This window comes from Enhydra lutris, unplaced genomic scaffold (assembly GCF_002288905.1).
Source record: "Enhydra lutris kenyoni isolate GAN:26980312 unplaced genomic scaffold, ASM228890v2 scaffoldscaffold14, whole genome shotgun sequence".
In the NCBI taxonomy this organism is placed as follows: domain Eukaryota; kingdom Metazoa; phylum Chordata; class Mammalia; order Carnivora; family Mustelidae; genus Enhydra; species Enhydra lutris.
Window position 1 is genome coordinate 17,409,196 of NW_019154098.1, and position 24,906 is coordinate 17,434,101.

The 24,906-nt window shown below is 37.9% G+C and overlaps 1 protein-coding gene across 3 annotated transcripts; it reads left to right on the top strand.

The window, feature by feature from the left end:
- On the top strand, positions 1–24,018 carry LOC111146770 (zinc fingers and homeoboxes 1). Of its 3 annotated transcripts, none has more exons than XM_022502451.1 (4): positions 1–52; positions 6,870–6,982; positions 16,866–19,712; positions 22,418–24,018. In XM_022502451.1, exon 3 carries the CDS (start codon positions 17,091–17,093, stop codon positions 19,707–19,709), a length of 2,619 nt encoding a protein of 872 aa, XP_022358159.1. In that variant the 5' UTR covers positions 1–52; positions 6,870–6,982; positions 16,866–17,090; the 3' UTR covers positions 19,710–19,712; positions 22,418–24,018. The 3 variants fall into 3 exon arrangements, with proteins under 3 accessions (XP_022358159.1, XP_022358158.1, XP_022358160.1); XM_022502450.1 differs by having other exon boundaries at positions 13–139; XM_022502452.1 differs by lacking the exon at positions 1–52 and adding an exon at positions 1,054–1,106.
- Positions 24,019–24,906: the final 888 nt, after the last annotated feature.

The following is a 24,906-nucleotide window of genomic DNA, read 5'->3' on the forward strand; positions in this document are numbered from 1 at the left end:
TGCTGAGGCCGTGTGCCGGCCCGCCGAGCGGTTCCGGGTGTAGGGTTCACAGGTCAGAGTTGACTCCCTGAAAAGTGCAGCCGGTTTGAAATGCAAGATGGCGGCGGCGGGGCGCTGAGAGGCGCGGCGGCCCCTGCAGGTAGCGGCGCGAGCCGGCTCCGGGACGAGTGGGCCGGGACGCCGGGGGACTGCGCGGGGGAACCGGCAGCGCTGAGCCCGCGAGCGGAGCGCTGGCCGGGCCAGGCTAGTGGCTCGCGGGCCGGCCGGAGGAGGGCGGCCCCAGGGCAAAGACCCCGGGGACTTAGCGCGCCGGCGGCGGCGGGGTGGCGAGGCGGCCGCGGCGCGGGGCGTCCGAGGGGGAGGGACCCGGCCTGGCTGCACCCGGGGAGTCGCCACCGAGGGAGGGCCCCTGAGGCTCCTTCGCTCTTTCGGGGTGTCTGCGGCGGTGGAAAGAGCTGGGGGTGGACTCCGTGAGGGAAAAATCTCAGCCCCCGTCTTTAGGAAGAGCACTGAGCAACTTGGGACTGTTGAGGGGAGTGAAGACGGGGCCTCCGGGGGTTGGGGGGGGCGCCGCAGGGACGGAGGAGCCCAGCGATGCTGAGGGTCCTGGAGGAGGTCGGAAGGCCTGCCCTGAGGGGGCGCGTGGCCTCGTGGGGACTGCCTCCCGGACGGGAAGGAGACATCCTCCTGCTAGAGCTGAACGCATTGGCATTGGGGTTGGAGCCCCGGGAAACCTTCGCGGGGGGGGGGGGCTGTACCCCACTGCAGAGAAGGCTAAGCACCCACTTCGGGGCCAGGCCGTTCCCCCACTTCGGGGCAAGACTCCGAATTGAGTCCTTAAGAACTGTATTGCGTTTTGAGGAAGACTGGGACTTAGAAGTTAATTAAGGAGAATGGAAACGTTGTCCGTCCCTTCCAGAAGGGAGACAAGGGAGGCCGACCGCGGACTCCTCCGGGCCGTGGGGCCTAACGGGAGCACTGTCCTGCTCGTGGCGGGGATGGAGGGCTGGGAAGGAGGTGTGACGGCCCAGGGAGCGGGCTCTCCCGGCAGCGAGGAAGCGCCCTGGCGGATGCCCTTTCCCTGTGGATTTACACCAAAGTTCTAGGTAAAGGAACTTGAAATTCTTTGTTTCCTGCATCTGCCTCCACCTCTCCCCTCTGTAGGTAACTGTAAAGAAAGAGCAAAACCCCAGAGAAAGAAAAGGTTCCGCTTGATATCCTTAGTTTAGATTAACGGAGCAGCAAGCTCTGGCCGGGATTCAATGAGAGACTCAGGGCAGGGGAAGTAGGAAGCGGAGAAAGAGGGGGATCGAGAAGGAATCCAGGGGAGAGATGGGGCAGAGTGGGAATTCCACAGCGCTCCTCTGTCATCACTCCCCATAGGAAAAGCATGAGAAGGAGCTAATCTTTCTGGAGGGGACATGGAAAGAAAGAAAAAAAAAAGGAAAGAAAAAGCTGATAATTTGTGATGGGACTAGGTTGGGATTCCACGTAACTTGAAAAAGCAATTGCCTTGGATATTAAGAGGATAACAGAAAAGGAGAGGAATGACAGGACTGGGAGATACAGGGTTCCCAGGGAGGAAGCAGCAGCTTGCCCTCCAAGAAGAGTGTCTGTTTGTGGGTTTGCAGTGTATGTGTGTACCCCCTACCTAAGCGCACCTTTAGAGTCGTTGGTATTGGTCATTGTATCTCAGTCTTTGTCTGAAAGCTTTAACTTGTGCTTTATGGTGTTACATGAATTATCTTCGTTTCTGAAAAATTATACAAAAACAAAGTCGTTTGTTTTTATTCCATTAGTGAGGATGAACGGGAACTGGTTTTAACAAGGATATAGATTTTTAAAAATTTCTTAAGTAGCAATTCTGACTCCTGATTTCAAGCTAAAGAAATGTGGGCGCTGCCAAAGCCAGTAATACTAACAAGATGAAAAGGGCCCTCATGAATATTTTTTCCTCTTAATCCGTCTCTCCTTAATCTAAGCATTTTAGGGCAAAGCTGACTAATCTTCATGCAAAATAAAATGTAAATTCTTGGGTTGTTTCAATATAGAAATGATAGCATTTCCCTTAGTGAATCTTTTTGTAGAAGTACCTCTTCAAATGCTCATTTAATGATCAGGATTACAATGAGAAAAAAAAAAGAAAGTAAGACTTGGGTACCTGATGACAGCTATGATTCATACAGATTTCTTGAACCATTCTAGTATTTTTAAAAAGAGCTCTCATGTCTTTCATGGAAATGTCTTCTCAAACACATTTCAAGTATAAACTAGTTGAGGGCCGCGCATTTGGAGTATTATTATACATATGAGCTATTCTTTGGTTTCCCCAAAGTGCATGTAGCTCTAGTTCTGTATTCAATTCTGAACAGATCAGGCTGGATGAACCAGAGTGGCACTGATGCCAGATGGTTTGAAAATATGCTCAGGCTGAAAACATAAATGTGCTTGTGCTGTGCTTGTACTCATTAATAGTAAATGTCTTTCGCTTATAGCGAGCTTAGTATTTCACTGGATTGGGAGTACAGTTCGTGAATGATGTCGCAATTATTTCACTTCTCGTGATACTTGTGAGGGTTTTTTTTTTTTTCATTAAATGTGAATAAAGTTTTACAGTTATTTTATTAATGAACTTAATAGCATAGGTGAGGTGGTTCATGTTGGAGATTTTCTCTTTTTTGTATTATATTTTACATTAAGGCTGAAAGGTGATGTTATCATGCATTTATATTTTCTTTCTTATAATGTTAATTGGGCACAGAAATGGGTTATTTGGAACTTAATTTGCTGTAAATCATGGCTTTATATTTAAATGGAAATACTATTAAAATTACTAAAATGATTATAAATTTAGCTTAGCAAATAACCTTTTTATGTACATTGCATCATCGTGGATTTGGGCTCAAGAGACTCTACTTATTTAAATATTAGCAGTGTTAAAACTCCAGTGCCTAACCTAGGTTTTTTTTGTTTTTTTTTTTTAAGATTTTATTTATTTATTTGACAGGCAGAGATCACAAGTAGGGGGAGAGGCAGGTAGAAGGAGAGGAGGAAACAGGCTCCCTGCTGAGCAGAGGGCCCGATGTGGGGCTCGATCCCAGGGTCCTGGGATCATGACCTGAGCCAAAGGCAGAGGCCTCAACCCACTGAGCCACCCAGGCACCCCTCCCTAACCTAGGTTTTAATCTAATATCATATTCATTAATTTAGGGAGGTGTTTGGAAATATCTATTGTACTGTAGCCAGTGTAACACATACTTTTACTTCTAAATTTCTTCTAACTTAAAATCCTTCTAAATCATCCTATGTAATCTCAAAAGTAATTTAAATTACATTTAATTGAAGGGGGGATAAACCGTGATGCTATCCTTTGAATAATAGCCAATGTTTCCATAATATTACTGATCTTATATTATTATATCCTTGTTGCTCTGATATATTTGTGGTTGTGAGTAACCAAATTTGAATGGCTGAAGCTGCTGATTTAGATTACTGATCAGGATATACATTTGAGTTTACATGTTGGAGATCTGTATTCCATAGAGTTAATTTTTACAGTAAATATTTATGTAAATGTTTCTATAGTTGCCAGGTTTTGACCTTAAAGGACATTTAATCTTTGCAGTTTATACAATCAGTATTCTATGATGTACTCAAGAGGTAGTAAGATGGTCTTTTATACCTTTGATCTAAATAAAAATATGATGATAGACTTCGGAAAAGGAGTTTTTATGAGCAGGTTAAGAATGACATTTATTCAAGACAGTCAGTATTTTTTAACCTTTTTTTTTTTTTTTTTTTAAAGAAGACTTTCTTAAGTGTGGAGCCCAACACAGGGCTTAAAGTCACAACTCTGAGATCAAGATCTGAGCCTAGACCAAGAGTATGTCTCGTTCAACCAACTGAGCCACCCCAGGCACCCAATGTATCAAAATTTTTATGCAGGATTTTGTTTTCAGTTTTTAGATTTCGATTTTTAAAAAATAGTGTTCTCAAAGCCTATCTGAAAAAATAAAAAATTAGTTGACATATGCATATTATTTTAAATAAAAGAATTTTGTTTTTGTTAAATTTTAGTGATTTCATATTTCCCATAGAATTTCTGACTCTTTTTTCCCCCTTCCTGAAGGTCTTTCTTTCTCTTTTTTTGGTTATTATGAGGAATGAAAGGAGATAGAAAGATTTTGATTTTGTTTTAAGATTTTATTTATTTATTTGACAGAGAGAGAGAGATCACAAGTAGGCAGAGAGGCAGGCAGAGAGAGAGGTAGGAGGAGGCTCTCCACTGAACAGAGAGCCCTATGTGGGGTTCGATCCCAGGACCCCGAGATCATGATCAGAGCCAAAGACAGAGGCTTAACCCACTGAGCCACCCAGGCGCCCCAGATTTTGATATTTCTAAGTACTTCTTTCATAACTGTGTTTTTCTTCTATGCTAAGTCTGTTCCTTTTTACCTTCAAATATTGTCAAAAAGAAGCTTGTTTAAAACTTTGCTGGGTATGGGCCCTGGGTGGCTCAGTCAGTTAAGTGTCTGCCTGTGGCTCAAGGTCTGCCTGTGGCTCAAGACGTGAGCCCCACATCAGGCTCCCTGCTTAGCGGGGAGGCTGTTTCTCCCTCTCCCAATCTCCCTGCTTGTGTTCCCTCTCTCACTGTCTCTCTCTGTCAAATAAATGAATAAAATCTTTAAAAAAAAAGAAAAAAAGAAAGAAAACTTTGCTGGGCATGGACTGTATTTGAAAGTGAGGGCATGGTGAGAAGAGAACAATTTCTCTTCATGACTACAAGAAGATGATTTATGTCAGAACGTCATTAATACTATGAAACACCTTTTCAAATGTGTTGTACATTAATGATTCTCCTTGAAGCTAAGGTCAGAGGAAGTATGTGTATATTGGGGTGGGGGTATAAATTATGATTGATTAATGTCTACCTGTTGAAGCCAACTTGTTCTAGCATTTCTTAATATATTCAAAGGTATGAAATGGAAAATAAAATTGATTGATTGTTGCCCAGAGCTTTAAAATTTTTTTTGTACAAAGTTTATGTGAAGACTTCCTTCATTGTATAACTTAAATACCTTAAATAAAAGTCAGGGAAATCTAACTGTGGGCTTACTAGTGCCAGAAAATATTCCAGACACTTTACATTGAGTTAGTTTAAACACATCATAGTAGAGCCCCATTTTAGATGAGGGGGCGATGACATAGACAGGGCAAGTCGCTTGTCAAAGACCACAGAGCTAGTAAGTGACAGATCTGAGATTTGAATCCCTGCGGTCTGGTTCCCAAACCCAAGCTCTTCATCTTTATTTACAGTCCATCTTCTGCCAAAACAACTCATCTGTTTTATTATGCAATGTATATAGCTGAGATGAATTCTTTAATTTTTGAAGTTCATTCTAATCTTAAAATTTAAAAAGATACTTTCAGTTAGAGAGAAGTATTTTAAAATAATGCCAGTATCCAGAGCTGAAATAACATCAGGCAAGTATGCTTTCCATCCAGAAGTATCAAGGAGCTCATTTGTTGCTCCTCTAGTTGCCTTGTGCCCTTACTTGTCTCAGCTGCTCTTCTCAAGAGACTCTCGTTCCATAAAACATCTTGCAATTACAGTGTGATTCAAGAATGGATTCAAATAGGTTACCAATTTCCTATAGTATTAATAATTCATTTTGGAAAATAACTTCCCCTCCTTAGCAGCTGTTTTTTATCTTCTCTTCTAGTCCACATCCTGTAGATGGATAGCAAAGGAGTTTCCAAACAAGGAGATACCAGGAAATGAAACTGTAGAATCCCAGGCTGCAGATCACAGGATGCTCCACGGAGCCTACTGGGAAAACGCTCTTTTCCTTTTCATGAAAATACTGTAGCCATTCAGCCCAAGCTTTAACTTAACCTAGAAGTATTTTACTAAAGGCTTGGGGTATTTACATTATTTCTTAAGAGCCTCTTCATGAGCGTGTGTATAATAACAGGCAGAATCACAGGATAAGGTATTTGGAAGAAATCATCTTCCTTAATATTTATTCATTTTGTCTACAGTTTCAGTGTTTAAAGAACAACAGCTAAAATGCTTCAACCCTTCAAATGCACTATTTACTGTTATTTACTAAGAGAAGCAATCATAGTTTTCATTAAATTTTCCTGATTGGTTTAAGTACTCTGAATAATACGCCACATTTTTGGACTTGTATCTCAATTTTTGGAGAATGATTTTCGTTTGTTTGTACAATCTCTGCTTCTCAACACACCAATTGAAATGCCATTTGGTAGTAGCCTTCTTGCAAAAATGAAATAAACACAAGTCATTCTATTAGATACCACATGTTTTGGGGTAGAGTACCACCAGTTTCTTTAAGTTGTATTGGCTTGTTGCCAGCATTAATAATCTACTCCATTCCAATTAATGCATTGTAAACCAGGATACAAATATCAGTGAGTTTATGTATAAACATACGGAACATATATTTCCTCCCACCTCTTAGTTTAACTAAGTTGTCTTTCATAACTTTTGTGTACTTAATATTTACAATTCCCAATTTCTTTATCTCAACTTTTATACTAGAGTCTGCATATATTCACATTTTGATAATTTTTACTGAAAATAATACAATAGTGAAAATAGGGTTTGGTTGTTTTATATACTATAAATAGAATTTTTGAGAGTTTTAAATTTTGTGTTTTTTATTAATATTGAGTCTGGCATTTAAATGATTCTTTTATAATTTTATGAGGAAATTACATTTTTTTTTTCAAAACTACTTTCCTTTTAAAAAGCTAAGGCATAAACTTTAAAGTTCTAAGACTGAATTATATCCAGGATATTCAAGTGTATTCAAGTGATTTTTTTTTTTTTTTTTTTTTTGTAGGATATGGCAGATAGGTACTTCAGACCTGTTGGTAATGATGGCCTGAGCTAAAGACCTAATTTGAAGGGACACCCTCCATGTCAAAGAACAGAATGCTGAAGAAGCTATGGCAAGTATGTGTTTCATAGGATATGGTGAAACTCAGATTCTGAATATGCTCACTTTAGATCCCATGATACTATATTTGGCTAACGTCTTAAAAGCTTTCCTTTAAAAAGCAGCACTTAGTCTTGATGCTTTGTTAAGAAATATACTTTTAAACTTTAAAATATAGGAGTATTGTCTGCTTTAATGACAAAGGAAGCAGCATCACAATTCATGATAAATCTGTGGATATATTAATAATTGATTTTTCAATTAATATGTGCTGAAATACTCTGTGTGTCAGGCACTGTACTGGTGGTGTGGTAACAGTGGTAAATAAGACAAATGAAGGTCATGAAGGCAGAGAACTTTTGTGGGGTAATTGATCTAGAAATTTTACTTTTTTTTTTTCACCTGTATCCAGAAAAATTCTTCAAGACTTAAAAGAACAATTTCTGAAAATATATTTCCAATATATAGTCTACTAATAATAGTTAATTATAATTCTAAAAATTAGGATATTGATGATTAAGTACTTTGTTTTAGGTTAAGCATATGATTTTATATTTTAGTTAACTGACATAACTTGGCTTTTATAAGAAGCATTAGATCACATGCTGTAGTGTTGAAATAGTCACACTTTAGTCCAATTGTTATTTTATTTTATTTCTTTTTATTTATCTGGTTGTCAGAGAGAGAGGGAGAGAGCACAAGCATCGGGAGCAGCAGGCAGAGCAGGCAGAACAGACAGAGGGAGAAGCAGACTTCCCGGGGAGCAAGGAGCCCAATGTGGGAATTGATCCCAGGACCCTGAGATCATGACTCGAGCCAAAGGCAGACGCTTAACCGACTGAGCCACCCAGGCATCCCTGGTCCAGTTGTTATTTTATTTTAGTTAATTCCAGAACATACTAGGAAAGATTTTTTTTTTTTTTAAAGATTTTATTTATTTATTTGTCAGAGAGAGAGAGAGAGAGAGCGCGAGAGTGAGCACAAGCAGATAGAGTGGCAGGCAGAGGCAGAGGGAGAAGCAGGCTCCCTGCTGAGCAAGGAGCCCGATGTGGGACTCGATCCCAGGACGCTGGGATCATGACCTGAGCCTAAGGCAGCAGCTTAACCCACTGAGCCACCCAGGCGTCCCAAAGGAAAGATTTTTTTTAAAAAGGTTTATTTTTGTATTTTTGAGAGAGAGAGAAAGAACTCTCTCTCATGCATGTGCACACACAAGTGGCAGGGGGTGGGTGCAAAGGGAAAGAATCTTCAAGCAGACTCCCCGCTGAGTGTGGAGCCCAAACCGGGGCTTGATCCCACCACTCCGAGATCATGACCTGAGCCGAAACCAACAGCTGGACGCTTAATGGACTGAGCTACCAAGGAGCCCTGGATTCCATAGCTATTAATGTGGTGGTTCAACTTTCATTTTTTAAAAAATTATTAGAGTCCTTACAAGCTGGCATAATTATCTTTCAAAGTATTTTTTAGTAATTGAATGATTATATCTTGAGTGAAACATATAACAGTTATTTTATAAGTAGGGAAGGTAACAAACAGATAAATGATTTTTCAGCCTCTTAATGATAATCTCACTTGTAATCAAGCATAGTGTTCTCGTGTAAGACTGTCTTACACAAGATTTAACATACCTCCTTGAGAAAAGTAGGGGAAAACTATTTCCAGCAAAAAATTACTTTGGGGTAATACTACAAACTTTAATAACAAAGATAGGAGATTTCATTATAGTACTTATTTATGTATCACTCTCAGGATTTACATACGTACTTACATGCCAGCAGAAGGCAGAAAAACAGGATGTTAGTGTTGTAGAGACACTTCAAAAAGACATTTCACTCCTCAAATCTAGGATCAGTGCTTATCAGGAGAAATCTGTCTGACTTGGATTCTTCTCTTAATCTTTAGCAGTATTAAGGTTGGCTTTCTCAGGTGGAAAAAAACAGGTAGAGGATAGAATTTCTACACCCTTAAAGTTTAGTTTAGCATTAGCAAAAGGATCTTCTGAAATTAGATGATTTTTGGCCACAGTTTCTTCGATGCTTTCATTTTTATCACATTTACTCCTGTCTATATACACCTTCATACTCAAATTTTGATTGTCTTGAGATCATTTTGTCAGTTTTCTTGAGATTTATCTCTTAGGTAATGATTCTAGGCTACCATAATTCTTAAAAACATTCGCTGTGGGTACAAATTTAGGTTGTCACATTTCTCATTTAATTTTCTAAGGAACTTGACCATTGTTTCTAAGTATTTTTACATTTTGGCTTTGAAAATGGCCTGAAAATGGCCTTTTTTAATTAAAGAAAGCGTCTACTTAGACACTTTTTTCTTTAACATGGTGAATATTCTTTATTTTAATTTGACCCTGTTATTCTTTATTTCTATTATTATTTCATGCATTCTGTAATTTTGGTGGATTTGTAACTTTTAGTTTGAATACAAACATATTAAAATAAGTTATTTTCAGGTTAAACAGAACTCTGACTCAGAGAATAAGAAGTGAAACTATATAGGATACAGAGTTCTAAGAATTCTCAGTATAGGTATGAATACATATGCCAAAGGATTCTCAGTTTATGTTTTAGCTACCCTGAGAACAGTTTTTAGCTGGTACCGTCTCAAAACTAACATAATCCTTAAAAATTATAGTTATTTTATGTGTTCATAGTTGACTAAGAATGGTATGAAAGTTGTTTTTATTCACATAAAGTCTTACCAATATAATATGCTTTTGTGGCTAACGAGGCAAATTGTTGTCTGTTAAGCATTTAATTTGAAGTATAAGACAGCCAAAGAAACAGAGGCATAGAAATTCAGTATAGTTATAGCTCTACTTAACTATAAAAAATTTTAGACTTTTTGTAGCCCTAAGTATAGAATTTGAAACAATGTACTATTATAGTGTATTACATTGAGAACTTATTTTTTAATCTCTTTAAAAATGTAGAACACCATTAGAGTATAGTTTTCTCCAGGAACAGAAAAATAATGATTCTAAGTTGAGATTTGCATTTGCTGTTTTTACAGGAACAATTTTCTCCTGAATTTCACTGCAGGACTAATTCTGTGAATGAATTTATCTCCCTTGTTTCATTCTTAAACAATCCACAAATTTAAGCATATACTACTCATATATAAAGCTGATTTGTTACAACAGAATTATAAATGTTGGTAAATATTTGTTGCATATTCATTGCTATATTTTAATAAATAGAAAGTTCTATAAATAAAGATGTTTTAATATTCTAATGACTAAGGTAATTTTATTAGTAAGGATTTTACCATTGGAAGTAATCCACTATAAAGTAAACACAGTTGTTCTTTATAACTCCTCTATAAATAAGTGTTTAATGAAGTAAAATATTATAATACACAATTTTAAAGGGTTTCTTTTTCCTGCAAGTATTAATGAGGCCTTGATAGGCCATGTGTTGGGCACTGGGGATCTATAGTAGAGAGCTAAGTAGACATTCTTTCACGTAAGAACTGCTGTTAGAATTGTCCCCAATTTTTATATTGTGATAAAACGAATTTTGCTTTCATGAAATGCTTTTCTGTAGGGAAACTTTGTTGTAATTATTTTGATGAATTAAGAATCATGAATTGTTTAAGGGGTATCCTACCCTCAGGAGAAGAGCCAAGATGCAGAGAGAACTATGGAAATTGGCCTGACCTAGATCCGTACACTGCAGATTCTGAGTACTCTTGAGGGTTCATAGAACTAGTTTGACTTCTCAGACCATGGAGCAGCTCCCAAAAATGTGTGGAATACACTTGAATGTTTTACATACTCAGGGATTTCTGCTTCCCCTGAAAAAAACCTTTATGTAGCACATGTTTTTGCCTTAAAAATAGAAAGTAAATATTGTTTCCAGCTCCAAATGACCATCAGAATATTCTAGTCTAGGGGTGCCTGGGTGGCTCAGTGGGTTAAAGCCTCTGCCTTCGGGTCAGGTCGTGATCCCAGGGTCCTGGGATCCAGCCCCGAATCGGGCTCTCTGTTCTGCGGGGAGCCTGCTTCCTCCTCTCTCTCTCTGTCTGCCTCTCTGCCTACTTGTGGTCTCTCTCTCTGTCAAATAAATAAATAAAATCTTAAAAAAAAAAAAAGAATATTCTAGTCTATTTGCAATTTTAAGGCCTTGAAATTGCTTGTTGTATTTTATAATAAAGCAATATTATAATAATATTAAAGAAAATTTGTAAATAGCACTCTTAAAAATTTCACCCATAATCTCATGTGAAAATTTCATTTCTTTATATTCTCATCTAGTTTTTTCCCATATGCCTACATATTTTCCCATAGTTATTTTGTAATTAATATGTAAATTTTGTTCTGATTTTTTTTTTTAATTTTTTTTAAATTTATTTATTTGACAGACAGAGATCACAAGCAGGCAGAGAGTCAGGCAGAGAGAGAGGAGGAAGCAGGCTCCCCGCAGAGCAGAGAGCCCGATGCGGGGCTCGATCCCAGGACCCTGAGATCACGACCCGAGCCGAAGGCAGTGGCCTAACCCACTGAGCCACCCAGGCGCCCCATGTTCTGATTTTTTAAATTTAACAGTAAATGAATAAATATTTTTTTCATATTCCTACACTTGATCTTAGCCAAAAGGCTGAGAAGCTATTTTTTTCCATATTCTTTAATTACTCTTGATTACCATTTTTTAATGATCATATAACAGTTAGTTGATCAGGTCGGATTGTTTTGTTTTGTTTTGTTTCCATTTTTCTACCGAAAAGTTAACTGAAATAGCTTTCAAATATAATTATATTTACAGTGCTGGATGCATTTAGAGCATAATTTTTTAATCTTTTTTTTTTTTTAAAAGACCTTATTTGACATAGAGTGAGCTAGAGAGACACAGAGCAAGCACAAGCAGGGGGAGCATCAGGCAGGGGAGAAACAGGCTCCCTGCTGAGCAAGGAGCCTGATGTGAGGCTTGATCCCAGGACTCTGGGATCATGACCCAAGCCAAAGGCAGACACTTAACAGGCTGAGCCACCCAAGCGCCCCCATAACTTTTTATCTTATTGGCCGTCTTCACTTTGTGTTTTAATTGCAAAACCACCTAGCTAATTAACTAGTCAGTTGTGCAACTGAACTCTACCCCCTTTGTACAGGTAAGTAGTGCCAGGTTCCCCAAATTTTGAGCTTTTGATTTTGAGCTCTGTTTTTAGTTGACCTTCAAGTAGAGGATGAGATGCTGTCAGCTAATAGCGATTTCTGTATGGCAATTTTCCTATCTCAGCCCCATTGCACTTTAATGATAAAAGGAGATAAATTGGACCTACACCAAAGACATTCTTATTCTTTTTACCCTTTCTGCTTTTTCATTCAATTTGTGTGCCTTATCAGCTGATTAAGTTGAGAGAAAGAGAGAGAGACAATAATACTAGATAAGTGGTATTTCTTCATCTCCCAAAAGAATTTTTCAGAGACTAGAAAATAACACTAATTAGGCATCTCCTGTGTATCACAGTGTGTGAAGCATTTTTATTTGATCAGCCTCTGAGGTGGATAGCACCCTTCTTATTTTCTCCAGGGCAACTGGTTCTGCTTCCTTTCTAGAAACCTCCTGCAGTGTGCTCGTAGAGTTCCTGATGCTTCCTCTCATAGCATTGATCACAGCTATTTTAAGTGATTGTTTACTGCCTGTTTTTCTTGTTCAACTGCCAGTACCTGACAGACCTGAGGCAATCTGTTGCAGTCATAGCCTTACGGTAGTGCCTAACACAGTGCCTGGCCCATGGTCGACAGTCAACAAATAGTTGTGTGAATTTATTGAATTGAAGAATGCCAGTTTTATAGGTGAGAAAATTGAGGTCAATACTGAGTAACTTTTACAGTCACTGGACCACTGAGTGACAGAGGAGACTCCAGAAACTGTGGTTTGATCCTATATCACAGTGCCTCTGTGAATGTGTTCCTCTGGGCCTTGGTTTCTTCTGCCAGAAAAACGGGGTATTTGTCCTGAGTTCCCTGCTTCCCCCCAGATCATGAATTTGTATAATCAGGACCCTGAAGATGCTTTTATTTGTGCTTTGGTCTGTTTTTGAACTATATACATTATAGTAGAACTGAGCCACTGGCCCAAACCTTGAGGTTCTTTTGGGAATTCTCAGTCTCCCTTTAGAAATATGTTAGACAGTACAGTGACTCTGGTTTTGTTAGGTAAATGTAAACAGTATCAGGAGTAAAGTGGACAGAGTGTTTTTTGTGTATTTGAGTGTAGCAGTCACCTGAGCTTGAGGCTGTGTTTAATACCAAGATAATCAGATTTGAGTCTTTTGCATTATTGAAGACTTATTTTTTAAAAGTTTCATTTAAGTAGCTTGTTTTAAGTTTATATTGCCAAAACCAGTGCTTCCAAAGGAGAACACACCATGGTGCATAACATCATTAGATTGTAAAATAACCTATGAATATTTTGTAATTTTTTATGACTTTAGCAAAAAATATTTAAGCTTTTAAAATTTGTTTATATCTGCGTAAGTTCTTATGAACTGACCTTTCTGAGCTAGTAAGCTATAAGGAAGAGAAATAAAAATAATAATTTAGCAAATTCCTATTTTTAAGCAAGACAAAATGAAAAGTAAGCAGTTTAACATAAGACCTAGAGAGCCAAAATAATAAAGGGATCTTAGCTCCTCAAGTTTTTCTTCTGTATCTCTTATTAGTCCTGGCTACTCTGTTCTACCCCTAGGTGTCCAAGCCCTGCCTTCTACAGTGAAACAACCTGAAGGACACATTAAATTCAGTTTAGGTTAGTTTTCAAATTTCATGTCTCAGTAGTGATAAACTGAGAAGGATTTTTGGTGACATTGGTACATTGTCTTGAAAGTAATTTTTAAGGCACAGGCTTTCAGACACATCTCAGAACCCTTCAAAGGTAGAAGTAGGGTTTGTAGGATCCATGGGATGGGATCAGGAAGTAGTTTAGCCTCTCTCCTTCTCCAGCCAGACAGCTATTCTTTTATCTGTTTTGCCCCAAGGCTTCTCATAGAATTTTGTTTGAAGAAGGGGCTCTGCTGCTTACAACAAAAAGTTTTGAAAACCATCACTAAGGAAAGGTAGTTTCAGGAAAAAAAAGAAAAACCTTCTACCTTTGATTTCTAACTATAGTATACTCCCAATTAAATATAATCTGAGATTCTAGGAGAATAACAGTTATAAAATAGCTTACTCCCCTGCCTTTCAACAATTCTCCTTCACTGCCAAAAATGTGGGTGCTGCTCATTTGTTACTCTTCCTTACTTCAAGCTATTTGAGGAATTCCCTGTTTCTAATGACAAAGAAATGATCAAACAGCTGCACTAGCACTTGAATGAAATAGTTAAAATCCTACTGAATTGAATGGGAGAGATGGCATTAGCTTTGTGTAAAATACTCAGTTAAGAAATAGTTTTAAATATCAGTGATTTCTTCATATCCCCTTAGTTTTAAATATCAGTTTTAAATATCAGTGATTTCTTCATATCCCCTTAGAAATCAAAGGCTTTTTCCAGGGTGAGGGGGGTGGAAAATCACCTTCGAGAACAGGGATTCTTTGAAAATTGGATATTCTTATTACTAATCTGATGCGTTTTGCTTTATAATATGGGAAATCAGGGAGTGGGGGACATTTAGGCCAATTTCCCATCTGTCACTTGGATCCATCAAATGGATATATAGTATATATTTAAATAATCCCAGTGAAGAGGATCTTGCCCCTTTCAAAGACAGGGCACTCTCTCTTTGGACAGTTCTGTTTCCTAAAAATGTTTGTCCTTTTCCTAAAGTCAGTACATCTCATACAGACCGGGTTTTGCTTTATAATATTTGAAGTAAACTTTTTCTCCTCAGTTCAGCTAGGACAAGGATTATACAAATAAATGAAAATAGTTCTAATTTGTGATAGAGAATAAATCACTTAACTCATTTAATTCATTTTCCTTTGGTTTAGACTTCAGAAGCACAATACCTTTCATTGGTGTAGCATAAGTATTTGGGTGCAAAATTATTAAAATGTGTGTATATGAGCATAATTCACTTTTTCTTGATAAGTCACAGTCATTCTTGTGAATTTCAGCTATGGTTCTCTATTGTGATGCTCTCAGGGCTTATTGAGTTTCTTTTCTTTATTTCAATTTTTTTATGTAAATAGTTAATGTATATGGTAATATTAGTTTCAGGGGTAGAATGTAGTGATTCATCACTTAAATATAACACCCAGTGCTCATCACAACAAGTGCCCTCCTTAATCCCCATCACCCATTCCAGCCCATGTGCCCCACACCTCCTTCCACCAACCTTCAGTATTGTTAAGAGTTCTTATGTTTTGGGGGCACCTGGGTGGCCCAGTGGGTTAAAGCCTCTGCCTTTGGCTCAGGTCACAGTCCCAGGGTCCTGGGATCGAGCCCTGCATTGGGCTTGGGAGCCTGCTTACCCCTTCTTTCTCTGCCTACTTGTGATCTCTGTCAAATAAATAGATAACATCTTAAAAAGTAAAAAAAAGAGTTCTTATGGTTTGCTTCCCTCTCTTTGCCCCCCCATCCCCTGTGTTCATCTGTTTTGTTTCTTAAATTCCATATATGAGTGAAATCGTATGGTATTTGTCTTTCTCTGACTGACTTATTTCGCTTAGCATAATAGCTCTAGCTCCATCCACATTGCTGCAGATGGCAAGATTTCATTCTCTTTGACAGCTGAGTAATATTCCATTATATATATATACCACATCTTCTTTATCCATTCATCAGCTGGTGGACATTTGGGCTCTTTCCATAATTTGGCAGGGCATGTTGAGTTTCATAGGACTGTTTTCCTATTCATTCTAGTTCAAGTTAATAAATATTTAGTGAGTCCCTTATTCTAGGCTTTTTGTATGCAGAGAGGATACAGAAATGAATGAGAAGTCAGCCAGGATAGTTGAGCTAAAAGAGCATTAGACTGAAGATACAAAGGTCCTTGGAAGAATGAGATTCACCTATAGTAAGGAGACCAGGAGTATGGATAGGCTGTGGGACAGAAATGTAATACTCCTCTGGCACAATACGGTAAGTACTAGAATAAAAGATGAACTGAGGAGGAGGAGGTCGGATCCAAGTTAAAGGGAGGAGGTGATCTATAGGGCAAACAAAGATCATCATAGCGCATGCCCAAACAAGGCTCCTAGCACAGGGAACAGCCCCGTTGTGTGCTCCTGGAACAACAACTGGGTCTGCTGTGCCCAAAGCATAAGAAATAAGAGTCAGGAGAAAGATGTCAGGAAGTTGAGGTTGAGGGCAGGTATGAAAAGAACTGCTTATGGCTCGAGGAGTTTGGGCTTCATTCTTCCAGTACTGGGGAAACTTTAAGTCAGGAGACTCTTAGGATCAGATATGTCTTATAAATCCTGATAACACCATGAAAAATGATTTAAGAATAATGTTTCTAAAACTTCGATCATTCATATCCGTCTTTGCTGCTCCTGTCGTACTTGGCTATGCTACTGGAATGATAAAACAGACCAGCAGGAGGAAGAGGGCATATACACTTAATGGCCATAGTCTCTGAGTACCTGTGACTGCCTTTTATAGTTTTACATTTCCTCCCTTGTTATCACATTATCGTTTCACAATGATAATAGTGTGCTTGCCAAAGCCGACCCTTCTCCCACTTCCCTGTCAATACAGGGCTGGCTGAAAATCCAAGTAAGCAGGCCTGGGGGCTGACTGTGAGTATAGTACGTGACCTTCAGTGATTTGGTTTGGAGATACGTATTTTGCTCCTAGAGGACTTTTTTCCTGGTTCTGGTCTTATTCTAGATCTTTATAACTGAGCTGTCCAACAACTTCAGGTAAGTGAAATATAACTGCAGTTTGTTTACAAGATCAAAATCATGCGTTAAAAACATTTTTAATTTTATTTTAATATAGGTGTTTGGAGTTGGGCTTCAAACATTTCAGCAGTTCAACAGTATCTTACCTGCCAAGAATAAGCTCTTTACTTGACTGCACCATGAAAAAGCTGCTAATGAAACTTGTTGAACACAAAAATGGACTTGAAGAACCAAAAGCCATTGTTTTCAAATGAAGAATACTGAACAGTTTTAAGCCTCAATGCTTTTTAATCACCGCTGAGATCTTCCTCATAACATCAGAATGGCAAGCAGGCGAAAATCCACAACCCCCTGCATGGTCCTTGCCAGTGAACAGGATCCAGACCTCGAGTTGATATCAGACTTGGATGAAGGCCCTCCTGTACTGACACCGGTAGAAAACACCAGAGCAGAGAGCGTCTCAAGTGATGAAGTTCATGAATCTGTGGACTCCGACAATCAGCAAAATAAAAAAGTTGAAGGTGGCTATGAATGTAAATATTGTACTTTTCAAACCCCAGATCTAAATATGTTTACTTTCCATGTGGATTCAGAACATCCCAACGTCGTGCTAAATTCATCCTATGTCTGTGTTGAATGCAATTTTCTTACCAAAAGGTATGATGCACTTTCTGAGCATAATCTGAAACATCACCCAGGAGAAGAGAATTTTAAGTTGACTATGGTGAAACGAAATAACCAGACAATCTTTGAGCAGACAATAAATGATCTGACTTTTGATGGTAGTTTTGTTAAAGAGGAGAATTCAGAGCAAGCTGAACCTGCAGAAGTTGCGTCTTCAGGAATATCTATCAGTAAAACTCCGATCATGAAAATGATGAAAAATAAAGTGGAGAACAAACGGATTACAGTTCACCACAACTCAGCTGAGGACGTTCCCGAAGACAAAGAGAATGAAATCAAACCAGACCGTGAAGAAACTGTGGAAAACCCAAGTTCTTCGGCTTCTGAATCTAATACAAGTACTTCCATTGTAAACAGAATACATCCGAATACTACCAGCACGCTGGTGACCCCCGCAGCAGTTCTCCCTGGGTTAGCTCAGGTGATAACTGCTGTATCAGCTCAGCAGAATTCCAGTTTGATTCCCAAAGTCTTAATCCCTGTTAATAGCATTCCCACCTACAATGCTGCATTGGATAACAACCCCCTTTTGCTCAACACCTACAACAAATTCCCTTACCCAACAATGTCAGAAATTACTGTTCTTTCCGCTCAAGCAAAATACACAGAGGAACAGATCAAGATCTGGTTTTCAGCCCAACGCCTAAAACATGGTGTCAGCTGGACTCCCGAGGAGGTAGAGGAGGCCAGAAGAAAACAATTCAATGGAACAGTACACACTGTACCTCAGACCATAACTGTTATTCCTACACACATTTCCACGGGGAGTAATGGTTTACCATCCATTTTACAGACATGCCAAATAGTTGGTCAGCCAGGTCTGGTCCTTACACAAGTAGCTGGAGCGAACACCTTGCCTGTAACAGCACCTATAGCCTTGACCGTGGCAGGGGTTCCAAGTCAAACAAATGTACAAAAAAGTCAGGCGCCTGCTGCTCAGCCGAATGCAGAGACAAAGCCAGCCACAGCAGCCATCCCACCCTCTCCGCTCATCAAACATGAAACCGCAGCGGCAAACCCTGATTCCTTTGGCATTCGGGCCAAAAAGACTAAAGAGCAACTGGCTGAATTAAAAGTCAGCTACCTTAAAAACCAGTTTCCCCACGATTCAGAAATCATCAGACTTATGAAAATCACAGGCCTGACTAAAGGAGAGATTAAAAAATGGTTTAGTGACACAAGGTACAACCAGAGAAATTCAAAGAGTAATCAGTGCTTACATCTCAACAACGACTCCTCCACCACTATTCTTATAGACTCCAGCGATGAAACCACGGAGTCCCCCACTGTGGTTACTTCACAGCCGAAACAATCCTGGAATCCTTTTCCTGACTTCACTCCCCAGAAGTTTAAAGAGAAGACCACAGAGCAGCTTCGTGCCCTTCAGGCGAGTTTTCTCAACAGTTCCGTACTCACCGATGAAGAATTAAATAGGTTAAGAGCGCAAACCAAACTTACCAGAAGGGAAATTGATGCTTGGTTTACAGAAAAGAAGAAATCAAAAGCTTTAAAGGAAGAGAAGGTAGAAATAGACGAAAATAATGCAGGTAGTTCCAAAGAAGAAGCTGGAGAAACTTCTCCCAGAGATGACTCTGGTGCACCTAAGCCAGGGAGCACAGGCAAGATCTGTAAAAAAACACCCGAGCAGTTACACATGCTGAAGAGTGCTTTTGTCCGAACACAGTGGCCATCACCGGAAGAGTATGACAAGTTGGCTGAAGAAAGCGGGCTTGCTAGAACAGACATCGTCAGTTGGTTTGGCGACACTCGTTATGCTTGGAAAAATGGAAATCTAAAATGGTACTACTATTATCAAAGCGCCAATTCGAGTAGTATGAATGGTTTGTCCTCACTTCGGAAAAGGGGGAGAGGGAGACCCAAAGGAAGGGGAAGAGGAAGACCACGTGGGCGGCCAAGAGGAAGCAAGAGAACGAACAACTGGGACAGGGGGCCATCACTCATAAAATTTAAAACTGGAACTGCAATACTTAAGGATTATTACCTGAAGCACAAATTTCTTAATGAGCAAGACCTTGACGAACTTGTGAACAAATCACATATGGGTTATGAGCAGGTCAGAGAGTGGTTTGCAGAAAGACAGAGGAGATCAGAGTTAGGGATAGAATTATTTGAGGAAAATGAGGAGGAAGATGAAGTTATTGATGATCAGGAAGAGGACGAAGAAGAGACAGATGATAGTGATACTTGGGAACCCCCACGACATGTGAAACGGAAGCTTTCTAAATCAGATGACTGAAATGTAAGTTTTTAATCTGCGTGTATATTCATCAACCACATACATTTAGAATAGTCATCTGGTATCTGACCCCTTCACTTTTGACAGTTTTTCTAAAATGGTTTTTTTCTTTTAGCTAATAAGAAGACTAGGGACCTTGACTGTGACCACGAGACATGATTATTATGTGTGGTCTGACTATTACAACTATTACATTTATTATGTAGAATTTAATTCTGCTTTAATTATTTAGTTTTTTAAAATAAAATGTTTTTTCACTTTGTTTTAAGGGAAGGTTACCCATTCTCATAGAAGGGAGACTGATGGGGGGGGGGCGGAATTCATGGATACTAAAGGTAACTAAAATGTATTGCTTCCAACCCTCCTTCACTAAAGCTTCATTTTTTGCCTATTTAAGGAAAGAATTCAAAAATGAAAACTAAAAAGAAGGGGAAAAGTTACCGAAGGACAGACTTACCACAGGGGCGAGGATTGCTCAGTTTTAGGAAACTAGCTGAAAAATGGGTATCTTTTTTAATTCATTGTATTGCCCCCAAACTATTAGGTTTTTTTTTTTTTTAAGACTTTATTTAATTATTTGTCAGAGAGAGAGAGGGAGAGAGAGCAAGCACAGGCAGGCAGAATGGCAGGCAGAGGCAGAGGGAGAAGCAGGCTCCCTGATGAGCAAGGAGCCCGATGTGGGACTCGATCCCAGGACGCTGGGATCATGACCTGAGCCGAAGGCAGCTGCTTAACCAACTGAGCCACCCAGGCGTCCCAAACTATTAGGTTTTTAACTAGAGTTTAAAATGCTTTATGTGTTAAAATTATTCAGTGATTTTTGTTGAAAGCCAAAGGTCTGTTTTAGGCTCTGTGTAAATTCATATTTGCTTAGATGGCATCTGTTTTTGAAAACTGTGATATAAATTATTTCTGTCTTAGAGATCAAAAGGTAAATAACAAATTTGATATTAAATTAACTCAGTTGCCTAAAGTGTCTTTTCATTCTTTGATAGAAAACAAACCTGCTACCAGCAGAAACACTGTATTTGGTTAAAAATGTATCTCTTGCTATAAAAGTGCAAGTAAATATGCTTTAAATCTGAAAGGTTTGGCATGTTCCTTACATTTTAATTCTTTCATAGATTGAATTAATTAAAATTTCACTGTAGCTGCAAATCAGATACCTTATTTAAAGTTAGGACTTCAGTTCTTAATACTTTTGGAATTTAATAGCATAGTTCCATTCTTCTCTACTCTCTGTTTTAGAGTGTTCTAGAATAAAACTATACTCTATTGAGAATAACGCACTTCTCATGAAATGTTTGTCTACATCTATCAGTAGTCCAAAAGCATTTAATTATCAAAACTACTGAGGTGTTCTCGAACAGTAAAGAAGGAAACGAAACATAGATCCTCGTGATCATATGTGCATATTTACTTACTTCCGTAGCTGTTTGCATCCCTATCTATCTTCTAATTTATGCTCTGTTATTCGACACAGTATTTCCTTAACTCCTCCATGTCTTCCTCACTGGTTTTATTTATTTTGCTAAACAATTATTTATAGAGAGCTTAATATGTACCAGGCATTTCTCTTATTGTCTAGCAGTTTTCCAGGCTTTCCATGCCCTTTCCAGACTTTCTTTTCATTAACACTTTTTTTCAAGGAGAAAAACAGATGAAACTAAAAATACACCTATTTTAGAGTAAATCTCACTGCAGGTATGGAGCATAACGAAAGTCACAGGAAGTTAAAGTTTTGTGCAGCTTTATCCTAAAGTACAGCCCTCTGTTTCCTAATGTCAGAAATTTTCAGGACAGGCTTTCTCCTGACCCAGATGCATAAAATATTTTTAACAAGCATTTTTTTTTTTTTTTTATTGCTAAACACAAGAATTCTCACTCGGCCAAGATTAAATCAACAAATGTGTTGCTGTAGTGAATTGTCCCTGTGGTTGTAGTAACCTCATCAGTGATTCTGCAGGGAGCTGCAGCCTAAAAATAACGGGAACTTTTTGGTACAGTTTTTGACTTTAAGTTTGTGTGGATAATTCTCATGTTCTATACTGATACTCTTACGGATACTATGAACAAAAAAAATCATATAAAGCCACAGTTTTTAAAACATTGTATCATATATGTTAGACATACACCTTCATGTATTCAGCCATGCCTTTTAAAATATTCAAAAGTCTGAAATTATAAAATACATTAATTAGCAACTTACTGTCGGCTGAACAAAATATTTCATCTTATAAAAGGATTCACCGTAAGTTCCCTCTTAATGGTTATTTCTTCACTTAAATATGGTTCAGTTTGCCAAAAATAGGTAACCAAAACTTTTCCAAAATAGTTATTGCAAAAAGTGAAATACATATATCTCTTTTGCACAAGCCAGACTTGTATATAAAATACAAAAGCCTTTAGATTTCAGTCTGTTTATTACAAAAACTGACAGTGAAATAGATACTTCCTATGAATAATTGTTTTTATAAATTATTACATATAGGTGAAAATGTCTATATGCAGAACGTATACGTAGGACTTGCACACAAACCCTAGTGCTTTATGTAAGATGTATATAGCAAGTGATTTCAGTGTTAATAAGCAAATACAGAGGATGTATTTTCGTGGCTAATTTGTATAAATTTTGTTTTGAAAGTGGTAAACATTAAAAATATGGTTTTCTTTAAAATTTTAGTATTTTATTATGTTTTCTTTTATAGCTGCCTAAAATGTTGGAGGAGAATCAATTCTTCAACGCAAGATGTCTGATTTACTGTGAATGGGCCCAATCTTTGATGACACTGAAAACATTTTGGGGCATACACATTCTCAAAAAATAGGATCCAATACCCAAAAGAAATGGAACTTAATGTTGTGCCAAAGTTAAACTACTGCATTTGGCGGAAGTTCTGCAATGTAAATAGAACACTAATTAAACAACTTGTAAAAATTCGAATTTTAATATAGTACATTTTTATTCTGATACGATGGAGATGTTCTGATTCTTAGACTTTCTTAGGGGGTTTAATGACCACTAGAACTTGTCCTCATATTTTGTCCAGCTTAATACTGTATGTCTAGTGAGATGGGCCTTATTGCCTATATTCTTTGATATGTGATTAAGCTTATAGCTTTGAGTGACCAAACATTTTACAGAGTAAAAATTGTTAGAAACAGGAAAAAGAAGAACCTGATTTATTTCTATGTCTTATTTATCAGGCCCTGCACTAAGATTTAAATTTGTGCATGGGCTTGTACAATTTCAATGTAAGTGACAAAAAAACAGCCTATTGACACATGTTGAAACATAAAATTTTGTGATAACAGTGGCCCTTAATGATTGGATCTTTAATTGAACACATTCATGGATACCACTATTACTCTGTAATACTCTGTTCATTTTTTTCATTAGAGGCCGAATTTGCTTTGTATTAAATTAAAGATAATCAATACTGAAGAAGGAAATGAAAATGGCATAAGAATTTGGATAGGGTGAAACTCTGAAATAAATATTTTACCAAAAATGTGAAGAAGAACCATATAGTAAATATATACTTAGTGTTTTCTTACAATCATATAGAAATCAGAAATGTTTGTACAGTTATCAGATCAGAATTTTCGAGAATTGTCTTTCAGGGAAATTCTACTTTATGTAGCAATTTCAGTGAAGAGAGGAAAAAAATTCTGAACTGATCATAATGAGTTAAAGGTTAGCTTTTGACTTATGAATCATGGGAGTGTTAACTGTTAACTCTTGCCATATCAGGAGACTGAAAGTTCATACTAACTTATAAACTTTGTAAAGTCCGGTGCTGTTCATTCATGTTGAGAAGGACCCTTTTTTTGTGACTATAGGATTGTTTTTCAAAATGTGCTTTCTTCATAGAGAAAATGTTCAGTTTAATTAGCTCTGGATTTTAAAATGTTTTTCTGAATGACCGGATGTAGTGGGCTCGGCCAGTTTCTTTTGTCTAATTTAATGAATAATATTAAGCTCTTGTTTTTACCTAAATGTTTGTCAGCTAATGAAATGTTATGAAAAAGCCTTGAATATGCATGCTGCTTTCATTTTTATAAACTTTTTATTTTTTAACTATAGCTTTATTAGTAATTCCAAAATGCTGCAATTTAGCTGACTTCTTCACTCAGACAGCTGGCTTGGTGGGCGGCTTTTTCATACTACTGTTAACTTTTTTAAGAAGAAGCAATGTAAAGACTGTAACAATTTAATGCACTAAACTGTTCTTTCTTTTACACATTTAAAAACTTCTTAAAGCACTCTGTATTATAATGATTAAATTGCTCCCTTTTTTAAACCATTGCTAATGTGGTCTGAGTTTTGTTTGACAATTTTCGTATTTTCAAATTTGAAATGTCAAGTATTGGAAATCAGCCTTTGAATAATACATTTATATCATGTTTCCCTTGCAATGTGTCCACTTTGTATAGCCATAAATAACTAGTAATAATTTCCCCCTCTGTCTCTTTTATAAACTTGGCACTTCATTCTGCTCTGATGTTTGCTAGCTTTTAAATATATTTATTTGACAGAGCAAAACTCCTCTTCTCCCAGTTGATTATGTCCTTGAATACAGAATAAAAGTTAGCAGCAATTAGTAGTTTTGAGTGATTTTTTTTCCATTTTATTAACTGAGTTAAAAAAATGTGGTAAAACACAACAAAATTTGCTACTATATCTGTTTTTAGGTGTATGATTCAATGGCATTAAATATGGTCACAATGTTGGGCAACTATCAAACGTTTTCATCATCCCAAACAGAAACTCCATAGCCATTAAGCAATAACTCTGCATTTCCCCTTCCCCCTCCTGCCCTGGTAACATTTAATCTACTTTCTGTTTCTATGAAGTTGCCTATTCTTGATATTTCAAGTAAGTAGAATCACACACTACTTTTCCTTTTATACCTGACATTTATCATGTTTTCAGGATACATTCATGTTGTACTATATATCAGAACTTTGTTCTTTTTCTTTTTTTTTTTTAAGTAGGCTTCATGCCCAGCATGGGGCTCAGTGTGGGGCCCAGTGTGGGGCTTGAACTCACAACCCTGAGATCGAGACCTGAGCCAAGATCAAGAGTTGGATGCTTAACCAACTGAGCCACCCAGGTGCCCCTGTCCCTTTCTATGGCTGAATAATATTACAGAGTGTATCTGTGTTTTGTTTTTGTTTTTTGTTTTGTTTGAAT